At 54.4% G+C, this 21739-nt stretch overlaps 3 protein-coding genes across 4 annotated transcripts; 2 read left to right on the forward strand and 1 right to left on the reverse strand.

Moving 5' to 3' along the window:
- Window positions 1–620: 620 nt before the first annotated feature.
- On the reverse strand, window positions 621–10214 carry C2CD2L (C2CD2 like). Of its 2 annotated transcripts, none has more exons than XM_019468922.2 (14): window positions 9447–10214; window positions 7320–7415; window positions 6855–6974; window positions 6576–6686; window positions 6368–6484; window positions 6161–6272; window positions 5915–6023; window positions 4949–5013; window positions 4731–4858; window positions 4465–4639; window positions 3676–3777; window positions 3400–3533; window positions 3027–3312; window positions 621–1718 (listed from the first exon to the last, which is right to left on the reverse strand). In XM_019468922.2, exons 1-14 carry the CDS (start codon window positions 9798–9800, stop codon window positions 1507–1509), a joined length of 2121 nt encoding a protein of 706 aa, XP_019324467.2. In that variant the 5' UTR covers window positions 9801–10214; the 3' UTR covers window positions 621–1506. The 2 variants fall into 2 exon arrangements, with proteins under 2 accessions (XP_019324467.2, XP_019324466.2); XM_019468921.2 differs by having other exon boundaries at window positions 3400–3536.
- A 4391-nt stretch (window positions 10215–14605) lies between these two features.
- DPAGT1 (dolichyl-phosphate N-acetylglucosaminephosphotransferase 1) lies at window positions 14606–19656 on the forward strand. Its single transcript, XM_019468924.2, has 9 exons — window positions 14606–14999; window positions 15337–15457; window positions 15631–15844; window positions 16085–16231; window positions 17721–17805; window positions 18166–18354; window positions 18663–18750; window positions 18910–19065; window positions 19144–19656. Exons 1-9 carry the CDS (start codon window positions 14839–14841, stop codon window positions 19207–19209), a joined length of 1227 nt encoding a protein of 408 aa, XP_019324469.1. The 5' UTR covers window positions 14606–14838; the 3' UTR covers window positions 19210–19656.
- Window positions 19657–20371: 715 nt separating this feature from the next.
- On the forward strand, window positions 20372–21732 carry LOC109278537 (histone H2AX). The gene has a single exon (XM_019468929.2). The coding sequence runs from the start codon at window positions 20464–20466 to the stop codon at window positions 20893–20895; it is 432 nt and encodes a 143-aa protein (XP_019324474.1). The 5' UTR covers window positions 20372–20463; the 3' UTR covers window positions 20896–21732.
- The last annotated feature ends 7 nt before the right edge of the window (window positions 21733–21739 follow it).

Here is a 21739-nt window from a genome sequence, read left to right on the forward strand (position 1 = left end):
TGAAAGACTTTTCATTGTGATGAAACCCTTATGAGACTTCCCCCTCCCAATCTGTCTCTTCTGAGGCAACAGTTACACTTATTCAGCACCGACCATATGCCAGCAGAACTGTGAGCGCTCGACGCATTTGCTTCTCAGCCACATCCAAGCCATAGCTACTATCACGGTTCCCATTTCACAGATGAAAAAACTGAGGCATTCTGCGGTAACGTAACTTGCCCAGGGTCACGCAGGTAATTACAGCAGCTGAGATTCAAATCTAGGCAGTTCTAGAGCCAGAGTCCCTGCCTAGGATTCTGTTCTATCAGGGAAGCAACAGCCTATTCAAGAAAGGGGAGTGAAGATGCCTGTCCTAATTGATTTTTTTCTTCTCTGATGGACTTCTTTTGCTACAGTATCATCCCTCAAAGGCCCGTTCCCTCAACCTCTCTAGGTCCTCTCAGCCCACCCTCCACATCCTCATCCTCTCTAGGTCCCTTCTTCCCCACGGGAACTTCTTAGCAGCCCCAACACGTGGGTCGCCTACTCCACCTCACCGTCTGGGCCCCCGTCTCTGACCCTCTCACCCCACCCATCCCACAGCCTCGCTGCCCACTCACCTTTCAAAGGATAACCAGTGGTCCAGTTTATAAACTCCAATTTGACTTTAATTTAATAAATTAAATTCCAAGCCATCACACAGCAATGGACATCATCATCTCCCAACACGCGGAGGGTGCAGCCCTGCTCTCGCTCCATCATCATCAGTCTTTAGTAAAGCCCCTGGAGCCATCGCTCTGGGGAAGGCTCCCACCCAGCTCTGGGCTCCCTCCTTCCAACAGAGCCACTGCTCACAGAGAAGGCATCAAGTACAAAAACGGTAATAAAGGGAGGGAGGGACGAGGAGCAGGAGGGGAGGCAGGGAGGTGGGGAGTACCTGCCCCCCAGCCCGGGCACCGGCCCGGCTTTCTGTGAGCTGCCAATGTCCTCAGAGGCAGACACTGGTGCTGGTCAGAGTGGGGACCTGAGGGAGACATGGGAGTCCTGTCCCAAAGGGAATTGCCTACCTTCCTGGGACAGGAAAGAAGGGTCACCTGGGAGAGATGCCCTCTCTCGTCTGTGCACTGAGGGTCCTGGACCACACATATAAATAGAAAAGAGAATAAATAGGGGAGGAAGGACCAGCTGAGGAGCTGAGCACCCTGGGAGTCCTCTGAGGGGCCAATGTCGACAGCACAACCGGTTCCGAGGAATGCCCACAAGTGCAGGGGCAGAGCCCTCCTCTTGCTCCCAGCCACCCACTCCCTTTTCTGTGTTCTCAGCAGCAGGTGCCCGCCTCTCTCATGCTTCCCGTTGTAAGTACCCTTCCAACTGGCCCCACAGCCCAGGGTGGACAGGGCTTCCTGGAACCCAGAGGGCTTCCCTGGCCCAGGCTGTTGGGAATCCAGGAAGGGGAATGGAAGAGGATGTGGAGGGTGGGCTGAGAGGACTCCTGCCCTCTCCTCGCTCAAAAGGTGAGGAGGGCCCTCAGAGCTGGGGGCTGGGGTTGCCATTGGCCTTGGGTTTGGATTTGAAGGAAAAGCGCTTGATAAGGCGGCGAGAAAAGCTGCCAGCCTTCTTTCGGACGCTGGGTGTGGCCGTCGTGTTGGAGAGGTCGTCGTGTGATTGGCTCAGACCAGCTTCCTTCTGTCGAGGCCTCCGGCGGAAGATAAGCTTCGTGCCACTGCGCAGGAAGCTCACTGTGGGGGAAGAGGGGAGGCTGAGGCAGACAGAGGGGTATGACAGGCGTGGGGTGAGGTGGGGAGCAGAGAAAGGACCAAGCACGGAGGGGTCAAAGATACAGAACAGAACCTTTCCTTCGCCTAGAAGCCAGGCTTCCTTAGGAAAGAAAGTAGAGACAAAACAATGCCTCTTATCTTTCCTGAGGAAAAAATGGTGGCGCTCATGGGATTCTGCGGGCAAGTCTAACTATTGCCGCTGAGGAGGAATGTCACAGGGCTGCCTCCCTGTAAGGACAGACTGACAAATGGACCTCTTTACTCTGGAAAGAAAAGACGGAGCAGAGGGCATTTCTAAAAGCCCATAAAAATCATGAAAGGATAGGTGGGTGGCCAAATTCCAGGACGCGAGCAGGAAGCTGCATCTGGAAAACTTCAAGGAGGTAAATTTGGGACCAGTATAATGAGACAAGTGTTTACACAGCGGGCTTTGGACTTAGGAATCTCATTATCCCAAGAAGTGATGCAGGCTTACATCATAGTTAAAATACATGTGTGGTGGACGGACTCGTTGGCAGAGGGATAAAGATGTTTGGGGGCAAAGCCTCTCATCCTTAGAAGTTAGAAAAGCACCACGACTATCCACGGGCTGTGTCACTGCCAGAAGGACACTTCTAGGTTTGACTGGGCGTAGGATTCCTTATACTCAGAGGAAAGCGAGTACAGAATGGAAGTCGGCAGGGGCGGGGGGGAGAGAAAAAAAAAGAAGAAAGGAAAGAAGGGGTGTGCTTAGACCCAGGAAGAAAGAAGAACAGAGGTAAAGGGAAATCCTTTGGCATCGCTCCCAGTCACCTGTGCCTGTCAGATCCAGGCCAGGACCCAAGGCAGTAAGTGCCCCTTCTCTACGCTGGCTTGGTTGAAACAGGCTGGGAAATGTAGCCATCCCTTAGGGGAGGAAGGAGAAGGCAAACTGGGTTGAGAATCCCATTCCCGTAAGTGTCCAGTAGGACCCAGGTCACGATACTGGGCATAAAAGGGGAGGGGGATAAGTAAACATTAAACAAAATTCAAAGGGGTGGCTAAGTGGCTCAGCCGGTTAAGCGTCCAACTTTGGCTCAGGTCATGATCTCGAGGTTCGTGGGTTCAAGCCCCACATTGGGCTCTCTGCTGTCAGGGCAGAGCCTGTTTTGGATCCTCTGTCTCCCTCTCTCTCTGCCCCTCCCCTTGCTCCCTCTCTCTGTTTCTCTCTCTCTCCCTCTCAAAAATAAACAATTTTTGTTAAATAAAAAAAAAAAAAGAAGTGGAGAGGACATGCCAGTATTTCCCCACCTTTGTGATCCTTGAGGCTGCGGGTCTCCAGGGCGCCAGTAGACCCTGTTTCTGACTCAACATCATCCACAGATGGCCTCTCAGAAATGTCCGAACGCGTTGTCTCATCTGCTTCCTGGACGCTCGTGGGGCTGGAGAGGGGATCTAGGGGTCCTGGAGACATGGCCGGTGGGTCTGGGGGAGGTGAGGAGGGACCTCCGCTGGTTCCTGCATCATCCTGCATTGAGGCCTCCAGGGATGCCGCATAGCCCAGAGACAGTGCCAACTCGTCCTGAGCGATGGGCACCTGGCAGGAGGGACACATTTTAATGGGCAGGACTGACCCGTTAGGGCTTTCTCCCTATCCCAGCTCCTCTCCTCAGAGCCCTGTTACCTTGGAAACGCCAGAGATGATGAGAGTGCTACGCTTGGTGGGTGTCTTTTTGGCTGCCCGCCCGCTGGGCTCCGTCAGCTGGCGAATCGCTGTCTCTGCTACAGGGTCCAAGCCGTTGGAAAGGTGGCTCTCCCCTGCTGGGGGTACAGAGGATTGGTAACATGACTCCTCCGTGGCTCCTTCTTGGACTTGGACTCCTGTGCCCCACCCAAAATGGTTTCTGACTCTGGGGCTCCCGTGCCAACCGCCACGCATACTTCCCGATCCCCCACTCACGGCTGCTGCTGTGGGAGGCACTGCTGGGGCCGCTGCTCTCACTCAGCACAGTCGTAGTCTTCTCGGTCACCTCCACCTTGGACGGGGAGCGGGAGGGGGAGTCTGGTGGGTGGGGGAGGGTCAGTGAGCCAGGAGGTGCCTTAAAGTGGCCCCCACCCCCTACTGTCTTTATTGAGATGCACACTTTGGCTGACTCAGAGGGCGGGGGTGACTAAGGGACAATTAATCACATGGGTGATTAATAAGATGCCATGGGGGCAAAAAGACAGCATGGGAAGCAAGGGGAGTGTGGGGAAATGGCATGGGACCCACTGAGGGTATGGGGAGACACCTTGAAAATGCAGAGTGCACAGAGATGACACAGCGGTCCCCTGGGGGTGGGGGGAACCCCAAGAGACCTCTGGAGCTGGGAGAAATGTCCTGGAGGGCCCCTGGGAGTGGGAGAAGTACCACAGAGGCCACTGGGTTTGTTGGAGGATCCCAAGGATGCTAGGAGGTCGAGGGTAGAAGGAGGCGCAAGTAGGCAACCGGGGCCAGGGGGGAAGGGACGGCAAGAGAGCGAAGTACAAGAGTCTTGTAGAGGAGGGCCTGGCCGACCCAGCGCTAAAGCAGGATAGGAACAGCAGGGAAAAGGAGGGATGGAAGAGAAGGCTTGAGAGAGAAAGATGATGAGGAAGATGTGGCTGGAAAGCAGGAGGAGCTGGAATTAGGTCTTCCCTTGCCCTTCCCTGTCCTGCATGGGTCTGCAGCCAGGGACCCCTGGCTCAAGCTGGGCTCCCTTCTCTTTACCTAGTTTCCCTTCTACACGAGGCCGGGACTGGACGGTGGTGACTGTGGTCACGATGGTGCCATCAGGCATGATGGTCCGGTCCAGCTCGATCTTCTTGGTGGGAGTGATGCTGGGGCGTGGAGTGGAGGGAGCAGGTGTACCTAGGTTCCGGGGGGAGCCCTCCTCATACTGAAGCTGCCGAGGGGTAGAAGAGCAAAGAGGCAGCGCCTCAAAAACTGCGCTTCCCCAGTGTCCTCCCGTCTTCTCCCCAGGCTCAGCTTCTCACCTCCACTGCGATGGTGGCCGCTGGTCCCAGGGCTTTCCCCGGCCCTAGGGTGAGCGGGCATACCTGTCTTCGGGACAGCGGTCTGGAAGGGGAGCCCACAGGCAGCGTGACCTGGCCCAAGAGTTCAGCTGGGGAAAGGGGGAGCACTGTGAGCTGGGCCCATGACCGGGCCCCACTGAGCACCCATCCAAAGGGGTTCCTTCCTGCCCCATACTCACTGTCTCCAGAGCTGCTGTTCCTCAGCACTTTGAGGGTCAGCTCCCGACTCTGGGGGCCCAGATCCCTGTGGCCAAGAGGAGGTGGGGCAGGGAAGGGGAAGATTAGTAAACTGAATCCACCCTTGAAATGATCACAGGCCACAGGCCCGTGGAATAAGGGCTCCAATGGAGCCTGCCCTCCAAATTACCGTCTCTTCCCAGGGTGCCTGGCTGGCTCAGTCAGAAGAGCATGTGACTCCTGATCTCGGGGTCATGAGTTCGAACCCCACTTTGGGTGTAGAGAGTAGTTAAATAAATAAAATCTAAAAAAAGTAAATCTTAAAAAAGTATATATGCTAACTAATTTGGATGTAAATTTAAAAAACTAAAATTAATGTTTAAAAATCTTAAAACAATTAAACACAAGAACAAATACTCTTCCCAAGAGAACGGGACAGAACTCTGCTCAGTGAATAGTATGCTAGGCATTCAGATCCTCCCTGATCCTGCCCCATTTGCCCTCCCTGTCTCTCCATATCAAACCACCCCCTTCTCTTTGCTCAAGCTGTTTCCTCTGCCAAAAACACTTCTCTCTCACACTCTGTTGAAACCCTCTTCTTGCTCTAAGGTGCGGTTTAAATGCCACCTTCTCCACGAAGCCTACTCTGATCTTTATTCCCCATGGGAATTAATCTCCCCACACCTAAGCACGCCCACGGCATTCTGTGTAAATCTTGACTGGAGCCCTTATACCATCGTCTTTACATACATCTGTGTCTGCCTGGAGCCTGTAATCGACTCAGGGGTGGGGGTGTATCTTGGTCACGTCTGTATCCGCAGGACCTAGGCCAGGGCCTGGCATACAATGGGGGCTCACACCAAAGTTCAGTGAAAGCAGAGCTGATTCGTGCTAAGGCTATGCTGGAAGGGTCTGATCTTCAGTCTGCCCGTAGGAGCAGGGGTGGGGTTGGAGGAGTCACTCCTTACAGTGCCAGGTCGTCAGTCCACTCCACGTCGGGACCGGCACTTGTGGGCTTGGTCCACTTCTGTTGTGCAGGGTTGTCGAGCTCAGCTACACAGCATAGCTCCCCAGTGCCTGGGAGGAACGAGAAATGAGAAGATGCTCAAAGATGGGAGGCCACTGAGGAATGATGAAACTACACCCGTGGAAGAAGGGCAGGCGGCACCTGCACCCATAGCCCTGGCAGGCCCCCAGCTGCTTCTAGCTCTCACCTTCCAAATCACCTCCCAGGTGAGATGCTCGAAGCTGCCGTAGGAATAACCGGATAGGTCTGGAGATGGCTGGCTGTGCCTGGGGCACCGTGGGTGGCTTCTCACTGGGTACCTAAGAGCAGAAGGAGGGAAAACGAACGAGGATCCCGACATAGCACCCCTGGGGACGATATGCATACAGACTATTTGCTTTGAGTGCCTACTTACCAGGCCTCCAGGGGCAGAGCAAGCCCTGAGGTTGACCATCATGGCTGGCTGAGTGCTGACAATGGCATCCTCAATCAATTCCTCAATGGTGGAGAGCTCTACTTCCTCCTCGCCTCTCTGTAGGGAGAAAAGGAGAATAAAGAGGTGGGGCCCCCAGCTCTGCACCCCCTCCTTGTTCTGCCTCTTCCGCCGAGCCCTGCCCCCTTACCTCCCTGGCCTGCAGCTTGGGAAGCACCGTCAGGCTGAGATCTGGACGATCAGTGAAGGCCCAGGACACAAGCAGCCCCTCATCAGGGATTTCCTCCAGGCTGACTTCCAACTGTGGAGGAGGGACAAAGGGGCTGGGTTGACTTGCCTCACACCTCCAACTACTCCTACTCCTACCAGGACCCTCCCTTCCCAAATTCTGTCCCAGAGGGAACCAAACTGAAAGGCCGAGGCCTTGAACCGCCCCCTGCCCAACTCAGTTTCCCACATCCCCTTCCACCTGTGTTGGTGGCAGTGTCAGAGTGACGTGGTAGGTCTCCATGGAGACGGCAGCGGGGGACTGCTGGGTCACGGAGACTGGGAACATCACCTCCTCAGCAGAGAGCTGGCAATGCAGCACCTGAGACAAGCGAAGCACGGAGGCCAGGAGGGTCAGGCATGGAGGGAGGTGCCCAACCTTGCTTTGCGCTGCCCTTTAGAGAGCCCTCCCCACTGGGTTTTCCTTGGGACTTCACCCTTCTGGGGTCACAAGCCCATAGAAGAATTAAAGTCAAAGACTCTTCTCTCCAGAAAAATGCAGATATACACACACATGTGCTACATTTCGCATGCAACTTTAATGGGATTCTCAGACCTCCTGAAGCCAATCCTTGCATTCCTAAGGCATTCACAGACTTCAGGCCAAGAACCCTCAGACTAAAGGGAACTCTTGGGACCAGCCCCCCAGTGCCCGGCAGCCCCTTACCATGGTGCGCTCTGATTGGTCTACGCAGGTCACATGACTAATGCTGGCTCTGGGTGGGAGTTGGGGCACCTCCTCAAAGGCGATTTGGATGGAACTCTGAGGGAGTAAGTAATGTGGACACAGGGTCAGGTCTCTGGAGCTGCCCCCCACAGGGCTGGCCTGCTGGGTTGCTGGCTGGGTCCTGACACTGCGGAGTCCTCAGCTGCAGGCTGGCTTCTGGCCCCTTCTTGGCTCAGGGTTTTAGGACAGGGAGTGTTCCCCTTGAACCACACCTCTCTGGGGCCTACAGTTGCTGGGAAGGATGGAGGAGCTAGACCACCTCAAAGACCAGATCACCTTGAGCTGAAGACCCTAGATTCCTCCTGGAATACTAGGAGCCTCCCTCTTCTCCTCCCACCTTTCTCTTCAACCCTCAACCTACCCCCAAAGAAAGGTGCGCACCGGAAAAAAAAAAAAATAATAAAGGTGTTCGTTGCTACCTACGTATAATGAGGGAGAGAGTGACTCGGCTGAGCTAAAGGTAAAAGCAATAGGGCCACTTATTCAAGATAAGAGCTGGAGAAATGAGGCTAAGCCTACGTCTACATACACAGGATGCAGAGGCTCAAGAGTATGACCCTATCTATATTCTTGGGGTTGAGGACTAGCTCCACATGGGCGTGGGGAACTTTACCAGAGGCACTGGCAAGAAAAGCAAGCTCAGAGAGCTCAAGCTTCCAGAGGCCTGGCTAATTCCCCAAGGCAGACAGCAGGGTGGTATTAGGCAGCAGAAAGCTGCTTAGCTTGGGTCTTGAAAGAGCTTCCTGATTCTTACACAGCAGTGGAAACAGCCTACTGCAGTCCTATCCAGAAAGCAGGATGGGAAGGAGAACTGAGGAAGGGGCACCTACTGAGCTGGCAGCCCTTCCTCGGGTCTTGGGATGGGAGGAAACAGAGCCACAGGGCCCGTGTGCCTGGCACACCAGAGAACACCAACTTCTCTGCGCCTGTAGCTGGCTTGTTTGAAGGCCAGGCCCAGGGAGATGGGGAGATGGATGCTCGGAACCCCAATCTCCCCACCCCCTGCAAGGGAGGCCAATGTCCAGCTGAGTCAGCTGTCCTGGGGAGTCTCTCCTGACCAAGGGACAAGGTACAGGGAGAAGTGGGTGGAGGCATGAGTTCAAGATGTAGACTTAACAGATGCCATCTGGCTTTCTGCTGGCTAGCTGGACAGAGGAGACTGAGCAACTTCTTACGTGGCCACTTTTGTTTCCAGGCATCTGGGGAGCTAGTGGAGCAAAGCCCTAGTGGGAGCTGGAAATGGAGAACCTTCTGGGTAGGGGGCTGATGGGCTGTGAGAGTGAAGACAGAATACTGGGCCGGGATGGGAGAGGGCCCCATGACACGGAGGCCTCTACCTCCCACCCCACCTCAGTCTTATGACCACGCTTCCTGCCCTACTTCCTGGGAGACCAGATGCCCATGGTGCAATGGGAGGAAGTAGGCTGGGCTGGTTTGTGACTGACCCTCAAGAGGCAGTTCCAGACTCATCTACTGAGAGGGGCATGGACTGTCAATCTGCTCTCCACCTTAACACCTTTTCCTCAATATATACACTGCAGGTCAGCAAAAAGAAGGGTGTGTTAGACTGTATCAGTGAAATTACTAAGGGCCTGGGGGGGGCGGTGTATATTTCAGGCTCCTTGGGGGATCTATCTGCCTGATCAAACCAGGGATTTGGGGCATGAAATGTTAACTGGGTGTGGTGGCATGAGGACCCGGCAAATTTCTTCTGCAGGTGCACCTGTTTCCCTTCTATCCTTGCTCCCCGACACAACCAGCACGCAGGCTACACGGAAGTGCCCTCGGGCCCAGGGATTAGCGTTGCTATGAAAACAGCAACTTGTGCTTGGGTTTGCAGCCAGAGAGTACCTTGACCACAGAATAGAGGATCTGGGACATAGCTAGATTTCTGCAACCTCCAGCCTCACCTGCACCCTTTTCTGTGATCCCAGAGGGGAAGAGAAGCCGTAGGGTTCTCCAGTTGATCCCCACCCCCATCTGGCCCTCCAGGCAAGAGCAGTCCCTCCCTCCCCGCCCTGGAAGGAAAGGCTGAGGGAACCACCTAGGTGCTCCTGTCCAACTCACCCCGTCCCTGCAGGCCTGCTCGTTCAGCGCTCGCACCCAAGCCCGTTGCCAGTTCTCTCGGAAAGACTTGAAGGCGAAGAGCGACGCCAGGAGGCCCCGGACGCCTGGCTCCTCGGGGGCACCAGCCCGAGTCGGCCGCAGCCGCAGCAGCGAGCGCCACACGCCCAGCTCCCGAAGGGAGCCCGCGGGCTCGGCAGCTAAGGCGGGTCCCGGCCCCCGGCCCCCGCGGGCCCGTGCCAGCCACAAGCCCCGGGCATACTGTAGCAGCCAGCCAAAGACCGTGAGCAGCGAGGCGGCGAAGAGGATCAGCAGGGCCGCCCAGCCCACGTCCTGCTGCCCCCAGCCCGGATCCATGCTCCGCACGGGCTCCGGTCCGGGCCCCGGCACGGGCTCAGCCGCTGCCCCGGGGGAGCATGGCCCGGGCGGGCCGCGGGGCGGGGGCGGGCTCCCCCGGGGCTGAGCGCGCGGGCTTGGGGGCTCTGCGGGGATGGGTGTCCGGAACTAGTGGATGCCACAGATCGATGAGAGGAGTCCTGGGGGCTCGCAGCGCCGGGGTCCCTCTCTGCGTGATCCGGGTCCCTCCTCAGTTGGTCCGGCAGTCCGACCTGGGTTAGTCGCCTGCCAGCGCCCGACTCCTCCCACGGCGTGGGCCCTTCTGGACCCGGGCGGGGACTCTTCTGCAGAGACGTGGGGGCTCGCGGACCGGCACCGGCTCCGGAAGGGCTGCGTGCGCAAAGCCGACATTGACAACACGGCCGGCGCCCCGCCCCCACCCGCCCTTAAAGGAGCCGCACCCGCGCTGGGCGGGGCTTGGCGAGCCCGGCGCCCAAGCGCTTAGAGGAGGGCGGGAGGACTACGCCGAGGGGAGGAGGTTCCGGGGTTGAAAATAGGCGGGATCTTTGACCACCCCGCCCCATACTGAAAAAGGGGTACTCCCTTTCCCCCCGAGCTCACAGCAAGAGCAACTTCGCTCACTTGAGGTATCTCCTCTGATTTCCCTTACGCACTTAGATTTCTATAGTTTGGACGCATGTGGGGTTAAGGACATGACCTCCGTGGATGGCGTCGGCTCCTTCTCCCAACACCCCTAGGCGCAGCAGCTTCTTTGGTTCCCATTTCTTGGCCTGAGCTAGGCCCTGGGTGAGTAAATAGGTGCAGAGCATCCCTCCTACATAGAAGTGCCTGGCGGAGGTCCAGGAGACGCCGACCAGAAAGCACTTGAACCTAGTAGAGTCTGAGAATAGAACATGGAATATTAATCTCCCTCCACCACCACCACCTCCCTTCTCCTAGCACCTAGGACCCAGGAACACCGTATTAACCTCCTTGCTCGCGTGGGTTTGTTCTGGAGATATTTCCCAAGCTTGGGGCTGCTTCTGTTTTTAAAAATAATATATTTCCATAGTAACAGCTCTTGCCCATGGAGCACGTGTAGAAGAGGTGGTAATGAGAAGGGAGCTGGCAGCGTAGCACTGGACTATCAATAGATTCAGCCAAAACATGTGATGCCATCCAAATATGTGATACCCCAACAAGTGCACACACATACAAAATGATGCTATAGGTACACTCTGGCCTCAGGATCGATCCCTTTTCCTGGATTTAAGGGAGTAGATTCCATCCGTATGGGACAGGAGCTTGTCATTTCCTTCTGGAGGGAGAGGAAGGAAACTCTTGCAACAGAATTAAAAGGAAGCCCCATTCCCCAAGAGGCCCTTCTCCATGTACATATGGCAAAGTGTTCAGCACACAGGGTAACAGGGTAGGTATTAATCTCCCTCCCAAATCCAGTCAGTAGTCCAAAGAAGGAGTATCTGGGAATAAACAATGCCTTCTAAAGTGCAGGGCTGCAGAGTTAGGCAGAATCTGGCAGGTCAGCAACAGGGTTCCTGAGCCAGAGGAGGTGGTGGGGTAGCCTGGGATGCTGGGAATTCACTGTAAGAAATGATGGGGGGATGGTTGGTAATGGACTAACCTTGCTGTCGTCCTGCCCATGCATGCATCATCACTGGACACCAAAAATAATGAAAGATTCCTAGAATGTGTTTTTTTTTTAAGTTTATTAAATTTTTAATTTTTATTTAATTTTTATTTTTTTTAGTAATCACTCAACATGAGGCTCAAACTCATGCCCTCAAGATAAGAGTCGCATGCTCTTCGGCTTGAGCCAGCCAGGTGCCCCTAGAATGTTTCTAATCATTAGGTGAGGAAAAGACATGAAATGAAGGGAAGAAAGAATCCCAGGCAGGCTCTGCACGGCCAGTGCAGAGCCCAAAGTGGGGCTCGAACTCACGAACTGTAAGACCATGACCCAAGCCAAAATCAAGAGTTGGCCGCTTAACCGACTGAGCCACCAGGCGCCCCTATCATTTAAAAAAGTCTAACAGAAAATATTCCATTATGCATGTCAACACTAAGAATTTCTATACTGTTTCCATCTTTTGAAAACTCATTTTGGGGCCCCTGGGTGGCTCAGTTGGTTAAGCGTCCGACTTCAGCTCAGGTCATGATCTCGCAGTCTGTGGGTTCAAGCCCCGCGTCGGGGTCTGTGCTGACAGCTCAGAGCCCGGGGCCTGTTTCAGATTCTGTGTCTCCCCCTCTCTCTCTGACCCTCCCTAATTCAAGCTCTGTCTCTCTCTGTCTCAAAAATAAATAAACGTTAAAAAAATTTTTTTAAAGAAAACTCATTTCATCTCAATGGAATGGGAGATCTTGAGGCTTGCTTTCAGCTAACAACTTTTGATATACTGATAGGGGAGAGATGGGAAGAAAAGGAAAACGTAGCTCAGCTGCCTGGAAAGAGCCTGGATCCTGCAAGTGTTATTGCCCAGACTATCCAAAGCTGTCTCATGGACTTGGTAGGCACTATAAAACATTTTTGGGACAGGCTTTGACAGGGAATCAGACTTAACAATAGATTGGCCTTGCTCACTGGGAGGTGCTCAGGGCTCCCTAGTAGGAGACATGCATCTGAGATGTTGTCTCCTTAGCCCAAGAAACCAGCAGAAGCTACTGACAACTCACCTTATCTGTAAGTTCTAGGACCAGCTTCAGCATTCAGGCAAATGCTTTGAACTTGAACCAGGAAAGCCACAAAATTTCAAGGGTGGCCAAGTCCTGTGTTTGTTTCTCCTAACTAGTCTGATAATCAACTGGGCATTTACCATCATGGGTACAAAAATATTGAGATTATAATGTAAGTACCCAAGTAACCATTTTCTGATGGTAAACATGTATATTGGATGAAAAATCCCTAGTGTCTTGACGTTGAACAAGCCCCCCCCCCCCCAAACCCTGTTCCAGTGGGGGTTGCAGGGGTGGGGTGGGGGGTTGGCTAATGATCTCTGGAGAAGGAAGAGTCAAATGTTCCCACTGCCAGGTTGGGAAGGAAGATTTATTAGGACTGAACTCCTAATAAAAAAGGAAACAGATACACTGTCCCTCAAACCTGCAGGGAGTCTCAACCTGCTCCTGATCAACAAGATAACTAAATGCTGCCTCCTCTGAGGCTCCCACAAGCTCCTCCTTTCCACCTGCTCCTGGAGTCTCACTTTCCCTATTTGGGAGGCCCTTCCACCCTTGCCACCGACTGAAATCTTTGGAGATGCTACTCTTCAACATCCTCTCACCTCCCCCTAATTGCTCTGTGTGCTCCTATTGTGATTTGACCCTCTTTCAAGACCCAGACTCATTGTGTGTGATGATGCCTTGTATACAGATATCTGTGTGTCCTTAGCCCCATGGGGATCCCCTTAGCACAGAAAACACTCACCTCTGGGGAGTTTCCAGTCTAAGAGGCACCGATACACACACACACACACACACACACACACACACACACACAGAGAGAGAGAGAGAGAGAGAGAGAGAGAGAGAGAGAGAGAGAGAAACACTACCAGTGGAATAACAAGTACTTACAATCTGGTGGAATACTATCAAGTACGTTACTGGGATTACCTTATATATATAAAGTATATTTTATACAGAGATGAGTTTTTTCTTGCTAATTACAGCTGCCTTCAAGTCGAAGGGACATTTCACACCTGGTTTTGAGAGACAGGAGAGACCATCTTTGGCCCCAAAAGTCAACCTGCCTCTGACTCCTGGTGAGCACCATTTTTGAGAGTGGACAAAGTGAGGGGATACTTGAGTTGTCTTTGTACTCCCTGGTGGCGATTTCCTCTCTGTGGAATGTAAATCATTTTCCACTGAAAGCCTGCTGGTGAATGAAAGGGAAGAAACGGGGGAACCGTTATCTGCAAGGAAACAGGTGCCAAGGAAAAGGCACGGTAACCTAGAGGAAGAAACCTGACTGGCAGTTCCTCGGGCCCACAGGAAACCACGTGTGGGGCTCAGCCTCCTGCTTCCTTAGCTCTTTCCAATTCCACCTTCCAGCTCCACCTCTTAGGTTTGGGAGCTTGGCACAATGCAGTGTTCCAGGACTAAGGAAAGTCAAGTACCAGGTTGAATTCAAGACGTGAGGGCACTCTCAGTCCCTTCAGTGGTTAAGTGCCCCGCTGGGTTGCCCGGCAACTAACAGCTTCGGCGGGGGTGGAAGGCGGGTGGGACTTTGAAAGAAGAGTACCTGAATCAAGGACAAGAAAAACATGGAGTGGGAGGGAGTTTTCAAGTGTCTGGGCTTTAGAATTTACATCATCTTCCAAACTGTAGTTGCGTTTCCAGGAGCCAAGCTGCTTTTACCTTGGCTTCCGACTACGTTGGCAACAAGCTTTCTACCAGGAGCAGGGGTGCTCCTCATCCTCGTCCCTCCTGCCCTTCCCCTTGCCTCCAGGAGCCATCTTCCCGGCTCCAGAGGTACCCCAGAGGAAACGCGGGGTACTGGCCCTTTAAATGTGACCTGAGGCGGCCGGCCGACCTCAAACTGACGTGGAACCAAAAGAAAGCGGCGTCAGACACGTGGGACAAGGAGGTGTTCATTTTGGAACCGGGCAAGGAATTTTTCCGCTTTGGGCTGTACACCTTTAATATGGTCTTAGGAAAGTATCCACTCTTGTTTGTCTTTTTAATTACTTTCCCAATACCCTCGTGGTGACTCAACTCTCGAATAAAAGGGTGAAGTTTAAAATAACACTCCGGTTCCCGCTCTCGTGCCCGCATTAAAAATGGCCGCCGCCGCCTCCCACAACGCTGGTTGCTCTGCGAGCAAGATCCGGGAGGAAACCGTGGGAAGGCAAATGCAGTGGGGCCACAGGCGAGGTTGCTCTATAGAGGCCCGCCGGAGTCCCGAGGGCGGCTCAAGTCGGAGTTGTTGGGTTTCGCTCAGGCGGCTGTGGGAAGACGCAGCCACTTCCCCCTGCTGAGGGCCGAGGGCTCCCGCCCAGCTTGCCCTTTAGCTGCGGAGGCGGCGGAGCGGGCCCCCTGGCTGGTCATCATGTGGGCCTTCCCCGAGTTGCCGATGCCGCTGCTGGTGAATTTGTTCGGCTCGCTGCTGGGATTTGTGGCCACAGTCACCCTCATCCCCGCCTTCCGTAGCCACTTCATCGCCGCGCGCCTCTGTGGCCAGGACCTCAACAAAATCGGCCAGCAGCAAATGTGAGCGGCGGCACCCTGGTCCCGGGCGGGAGGCAAGGGCAGAGGGAAAGGGTGGGCCGGGCAACGGAGGGAACTGGGGTGCCTGAGCGCGGAGACGGAACGCTAACTCCGCAGAGAGCTCCGGGCTCTGGGAGGTGAAGGGCAGAGCTAGTTAACATCGGGAAGGGATGTAGTGGTTTGGGGGACCCTCGTGTGTATCAGGCACTCCAGCACTGGTGCCCTTCCCCCCTTCCCCATTAGATTGCTGCGATGCCTGCACTAGTGAGTGACCACGCCCCCTTTCCTCCTTCCTCCCCCCCCCCCCCTCCCGCCCACCCCTTTTGCTGCTGGGCCACAGCCCAGAGTCCCAGGGAGTGATCAGCGGTGCTGTTTTCCTTATCATCCTCTTCTGCTTCATCCCTTTCCCTTTCCTGAACTGCTTTGTGGAGGAGCAGTGTAAAGCCTTCCCGCACCATGAAGTAAGTGGGTGAGTGGGGGCGGTTGCTTGTTGGCTGGGGGCTGGCAGCTACTTGAGGGAGTCGGGGTTATTTGGGTTTGGGTTGAGGGGCTGAGGAACGAGCGCAAAGACAGGAATTTTTGAAAGGCGAAGTGGGAGTAGGCTTGAGCTGTGACCTGCCCGAGCCTCCCCCAGTTTGTGGCCCTGATAGGTGCGCTCCTTGCCATCTGCTGCATGATTTTCCTGGGCTTCGCGGACGATGTACTGAATCTGCGCTGGCGCCATAAGCTGCTGCTGCCTACAGCTGCCTCACTACCTCTTCTCATGGTCTATTTCACCAACTTTGGCAACACGACCGTGGTGGTGCCCAAGCCCTTCCGTCCGATTCTTGGCCTGCATCTGGACTTGGGTGAGTAACCCTGCCGCTGCTGACCCTGTGGCCTCTACTTTAGGGCACCTTACGCTGGGAGATACCTAGCAGAGCATCCTTCCTGATGCTCCAGATTCTCCCCTAAGTATCCCTGTCTTGTCCCTGTGTCGTCTCAGATCCTTTCTGTTGCTTCTGTACTTTTTCCTCGCCACTCTTCTCTGAAGAATACCTTTAAACCCTCATTTCTATGAGTGGCACACTCCTGTCTTCTTCCCCCAGGGATCCTGTACTACGCCTACATGGGGCTGCTGGCCGTGTTCTGTACCAATGCCATCAATATCCTAGCAGGAATTAATGGCCTAGAGGCTGGCCAGTCGCTAGTCATTTCTGCTTCTATCATTGTCTTCAATCTGGTGGAGCTGGAAGGTAGGTGGGATTGGGGAGTAGGGAGAGAAGTCTGAGTGTTGAGGAACTTGCCTGATATCTGGCTTTGGGGAGGTTAGGGGAAAAAGCAATGTATTCAGATTTATTAAATGTGAGAAAAATAGCTGCCCTGTCCTTTATAGCTGGGTTGGCACTAATTGGTAGGTTATGGTCTTCTCCTATTGAACGTAAGCAATTTCACAGAACCTCGGAATCAGACAAGGGTCACTCTGTGACCATGACACAGTAAAACAAAAACCAGATTCCTCCATAACCATGTCTGAATATAGACAAACTGCAAGAACACTGTGCATTAATAAAAACGACTAAGACCTCCCTCTTCTGGCCAACATGGGCAGTTGCTGCTGCTTTCTGATAACTCAGTTCCTGCTAATTCTTAGATAAAATTAAGATACTCAATCACAGAATCACTTCTACTGACAGCACCCAGTCTAGGGCAAAGCTCTGCCTCCTTGCTTTGCCCACAATGACTTAAATCCTATAATAGGCGCCTCTTACTGAGGCATCCCCTGGTTGCCTGTGATGTGTGGTCTCCAATGTCTCCCTTATTACAAGTCAGTAAACCCAGCTTTGACTACAGGTGTGTTTCTGGTGGTCTTTGGCTGATGGATATCAGTAAGTGCCTTTTAAAACTAAGTACTTTTAGGGGCATCTAGGTAGCTCAGTAGGTTAAGCGTCCGACTCCATTTTGGCTCAGGTCATGGTCTCACAGTTCACGGGATGGAGCCTGGCATCAGGCTCTGTGCTGACGGTGCAGAGCCTACTTGGGATTCTCTCTCTCCCTTTCTGTCTGCTGTTTCCCTGTTGGTTCTCTCAAAATAAATAAACTTCAAAAAAAAAAAAAACTAACCACTTAAAAAAAAATTTTTTTTAACGTTTTTATTTATTTTTGAGAGACAGAGAGTGCAAGCTGGGGAGGGGCAGAGAGAGGGAGACACAGAATCGGAAGCAGGCTCCAGGCTGTGAGCTGTCAGCACAGAGCCCAATGTGGGGCGCAAACTTGTGAACCACGAAATCATGACCTGGGCCGAAGTCGTACACTCAACTGACTGAGCCACCCAGGCGCCCCAAAACCAACCACTTTTAAAACATGATCTCATTTAAGCTTTGTAACATGTGGCACGTATTCTCATCAACCGTATTTTACATTTGAGGAAACTGAGGGTTAGAAAATTTAAATGGTCATGATCAAAGTCACACAGTTAGGAAGTAAAGCTGATATGTCAAACCTCGGTGTGAATGATCTAAACCCAATTGAAGACAGTAACTCATTTAGGAGGGGTTCATGAACAAGGTGGAATATTAGGAGTTGCCTGGGTGACATAAAAGGGGTAGTGTGTTCTTGAATGTGACTGGGAAGAGGTGGAGAATACAGCTTGGAACAGAACTTGAGAGACAGACAAAAATAGGACCAAGGTATGCAGGGGAAATACCTATCAACTTGTGCTTTCTTTTTCCCCTGCTTCCAAAGGTGATTATCGGGATGATCATGTCTTTTCCCTCTACTTCATGATACCCTTTTTTTTCACCACTTTGGGATTGCTCTACCATAACTGGTAAGTAGGCCTGTGGCTAGGGGTAATAACTATTTGAATATGTAGCAAGTATGGTCCTGATCTTGACCCACCTCCTGCTGGAGAGGCTACACCTGTACACACCTGCAGTGAGTGTTTTCCGGGTCTTTAGTTGGTAATATTCTTCAATTACTCTCTATCCAATCATAGTTAGGGACAAGTGCTATAGAGCCCCCAGAAAGAAATGAACTCAGGGCTTTGGGTTCTGGACAGTTGCTGAAAGAGCTGGAGTCTCTGGGCCAGAACTAGAGTCAGGGCTAGCCCAGGGCCCAGGGTACGTGATGTGCGAGAAAAGATTGGTAGTGCCTCCTGCCCCTGGCTCAGATCCTCTCCCCCACACAGGTACCCATCACGGGTGTTTGTGGGAGATACCTTCTGTTACTTTGCTGGCATGACCTTTGCCGTGGTGGGCATCTTGGGACACTTCAGCAAGACCATGCTACTCTTCTTCATGCCCCAGGTGTTCAACTTCCTCTACTCACTGCCTCAGCTCCTGCATATCATACCCTGCCCTCGCCACCGTATGCCCAGGTAGCCACTTTGGGGCTTGAAAGGGACATCATAGCTTTCTCACTTGGGATGCAGAAAAGCCAGCCTTACACATATGCTGTGCAAAGGGAGTGGGCCCAAAGAAGGGCTAACTCTGGCCATGTGGTTAGCTCTTATAAATTACAGAGCACGTTTACCTACATAATCTGATCAGCTCTGATCACACAGTAGTAAGCAGAGCCAGAAGATCTTAGGTTGGTTTCCACATTCAGTGCTCTTCCTATTAACTGGCCACAGTGAGGAGAGTTCTTGTAGTGGCCCGGTCACATAAAGCTCTCTTCCCCCTGCAGACTCAATACCAAGACAGGCAAACTGGAGATGAGCTATTCCAAGTTCAAGACCAACAGCCTCTCTTTCTTGGGCACCTTTATTCTAAAGGTAACAGGGTAACAAGGAGGTAAGGCTCTAGGCCGCCATCTGGAATTCAGGGACTGGGGAACCTAGGCCTGCATCAGATCCGAGGGGAGTTTGGAAGCATGAAGCAGATCCCCATTGCTGAAGCATGGTTGATGTTCTCTCCACCTCTGATCCTTCCAGGTAGCAGAGAGTCTCCAGCTAGTGACCGTGCACCAGAATGAGAATGAGGACGGTGCCTTCACAGAGTGTAACAACATGACCCTCATCAACTTGGTACTTAAGGTCTTCGGGCCCATGCACGAGAGGAACCTGACCCTGCTGCTGCTGCTGCTCCAGGTGTGGTTGGGGAAGGGCTTAACACTGCCTCGGGTCCCTTTTTCCAGGGTTCTGACTCTAGTGTGTTTCCCCTCACAGATCCTCGGCAGTGCGGTCACCTTCTCCATTCGGTACCAGCTTGTCCGGCTCTTCTACGATGTCTGAGTCCCCTGATCATTGCCCTGTACTGCACGGTCTGCAGGGTTCCTGACTCAGGCCCACCTCTTTCTGGACGCGAAATGCCTCCTGGCCAGGCCTCTCCCACCTTTCACTCTCCTCCAGATTTTGTACTTAGCATTTCCTTCCTGCTGTGATTATTGACCTCTAACGACTGTGGATTGGATTTTGGCTATGGCTTCCTTCAACCTGCCACTCTCCCTCTCCATCCCGTCTTTGCAGCCTCCGAAGGTGGGATACTGCAGCTTTTATGCAGTTATCCACAACTCTGACTCTGAAGGAATATGTTGGGCCTGAGAATAGAACCCTGGCTGGGAATAGGGACACGGGCTTGAAGATCACTTGATATCTGACTATAAATTAAGTATTCTGATCAGTAAGAGCAGACTGGGGGGCCAGGTGCTTCCAGTGGTGACAATAAAGTGTTGTCTTTTTCTTGTTGTTCCGGTAGGTGTATTTCCTATATGGGCATTTTAGGGTAGATTGGGAGGGTGGGTGGAGGCACCTCCTGCAAGAGGACACCTCTCTCTCGGCCCCGTCCTTTTTCTTTCAGTGTATCGGGAAGTGAACAAAGAACGGAGACTGGATAGAATATGTTGAATAAATATTGAAGTCCCGCTACTTCAGGTAGCATGAAAGGCCATAAGATTGGACTTACCTGCTCTCTGGTGTGGGATAGAATTGGGGTGGCGGGCGCGTCTTACCTATTCCCTCTTCAACTTTACCTTTGCAGGATGGGAGGAGGGTGAAAAAAAGAGGGTGACCAAACCTGGAAGGGGAGGCAGTGGTGTTGACCCCTTGCCGTTAAAACTCCTAGGCCCGCAAAGATTTCCCAGAGGCTCTTGAGGTGGCTCAGACTCCACCCTCTTTGTCTTCCGGTTCTGGGCTCCAGCTGGAGCGTTTAAATCTGGCGCCCTTCACATAGATTGGCTACATCAGGGAGTGGCTGGCTGGCTGCGTGCTACCACTCCTCCTCGCCTTTTTCCCCGGGCAAAAGGTTTTCAAATTCGACCAATCGGCGGGCGCGCTCCCTCAGTCGTGGCACGTCACTGAAGGGTTAACTGCAACCAACCGGAGGCGGGTATTAGAGAAAAGGGCCAATCAGGAGGGCGCGGGGGTGTGCCCTGGGGGCTTATAAGGGCGGCCCCTGGGCGCGCGCGGCAGCAGTTGGACTGCGGCGGGCGGCTGTTCGTCGGCCTTTTGGTAGGCGTCCCTCTTCACCGCTTCTCTACCTCGCGCAGCATGTCGGGCCGTGGCAAGACGGGCGGCAAGGCCCGAGCCAAGGCCAAATCGCGCTCGTCGCGCGCCGGCCTCCAGTTTCCAGTGGGCCGCGTGCACCGGCTGCTGCGGAAGGGTCACTACGCCGAACGGGTTGGCGCCGGCGCGCCTGTGTACCTGGCGGCCGTGCTGGAGTACCTCACCGCGGAGATCCTGGAGCTGGCGGGCAACGCGGCCCGCGACAACAAGAAGACGCGGATCATCCCCCGCCACCTGCAGCTGGCCATCCGCAACGACGAGGAGCTCAACAAGCTGCTGGGCGGCGTGACGATCGCCCAGGGAGGCGTCCTGCCCAACATCCAGGCCGTGCTGCTGCCCAAGAAAACCAGCGCCACCGTGGGGCCGAAGGCGCCGGCGGGCGGCAAGAAGGCCACCCAGGCCTCTCAGGAGTACTGAGGGGAGCCCGCGTCGCAGCCGGCCCCCCCATGCCACCACAAAGGCCCTTTTAAGGGCCACCACAGCCCTCACGGAAAGAGCTGAGCCACGTCGGGCTCGGGGCGGGAGGCCGCGGCGCTCGGCTCCCCCTCCCGCGTTGTCGTCGTCGCCGCCGCCGCCCGGCCCACCCCTCCCCCGCGCGGGCTCGCGGGTCCTCGCTCTCGGTGTCTCGGGCCGAGGGGCGGCCCCGCTCGCCTGGCGCAGAGACCAGAGAGCTGCGGCTGGGAGGGGGCTGGGGGTGCGCACCTGCCCTCCGCGGCGCCCGTGACTCAGCCGCTCCGGCCCCGGAACAGCCGGTGGGCTGCGGTGAGGCCGCGGTGCCTTCTGGAAGAGCCGCTCGCAGCTCTGACGCAGGGCTGAGGCGCGCGCCGGGGCCGGGACTCTATCGCACGCGGTGCGGGAAAGACCGATCGCCGTTCGTCCTGGCAGCACCCCCCCCCCCCCCCCCCCCCGGCTCCCGCCTCCTTCGCCCGGGGGGCCGGCCCGCGGCGGGGAATGGGCGGGGAGCCCGGGTTTGCGGGCCGTGGGGACCGCAGGAGGTGTGCGCGCGCCCGCGGTGTGACCGCCGCCGGGCCCTCTGGCTCCGCCGCTCGCCCCACTTCGCTTCCGGCGACTACTCTACCGGGCCACGCGCCTCGTACCAGCACCGGCCCGTGAGTCCCCGTCTGCACTGAGCCTCCGATAGCTTCGGAACTGGAATTTTGCAGCTATAACCCATCCAAGACTAGTACCTTACATATTGGGGAGTTTCAGATGGACTAATTTTGTTTATTAAAGGATTGTTTTTTAAAAACGCAATGTCTGT

Source organism: Panthera pardus, unplaced genomic scaffold (assembly GCF_024362965.1).
Source record: "Panthera pardus isolate Hobbes unplaced genomic scaffold, ASM2436296v1 HiC_scaffold_12, whole genome shotgun sequence".
Classification (NCBI taxonomy): Eukaryota; Metazoa; Chordata; class Mammalia; order Carnivora; family Felidae; genus Panthera; species Panthera pardus.

Excerpts from the sequence above, each read along its gene's own strand:
- LOC109278537 (XM_019468929.2), top strand. The coding sequence starts at position 20,464 with ATGTCGGGCCGTGGCAAGACGGGCGGCAAGGCCCGAGCCAAGGCCAAA.
- C2CD2L (XM_019468921.2), bottom strand. The coding sequence starts at position 9,800 with ATGGATCCGGGCTGGGGGCAGCAGGACGTGGGCTGGGCGGCCCTGCTG. Across the intron at positions 6,485-6,575 it reads CCAAGCTGCAGGCCAGGGAG|AGAGGCGAGGAGGAAGTAGA; the intron begins GTAAGGGGGCAG and ends TTCTCCCTACAG. Across the intron at positions 3,778-4,464 it reads TCGTGTAGAAGGGAAACTAG|ACTCCCCCTCCCGCTCCCCG; the intron begins GTAAAGAGAAGG and ends CCCACCCACCAG.
- DPAGT1 (XM_019468924.2), top strand. The coding sequence starts at position 14,839 with ATGTGGGCCTTCCCCGAGTTGCCGATGCCGCTGCTGGTGAATTTGTTC. Across the intron at positions 16,232-17,720 it reads CAATCTGGTGGAGCTGGAAG|GTGATTATCGGGATGATCAT; the intron begins GTAGGTGGGATT and ends CTGCTTCCAAAG. Across the intron at positions 19,066-19,143 it reads TGCTGCTGCTGCTGCTCCAG|ATCCTCGGCAGTGCGGTCAC; the intron begins GTGTGGTTGGGG and ends TTCCCCTCACAG.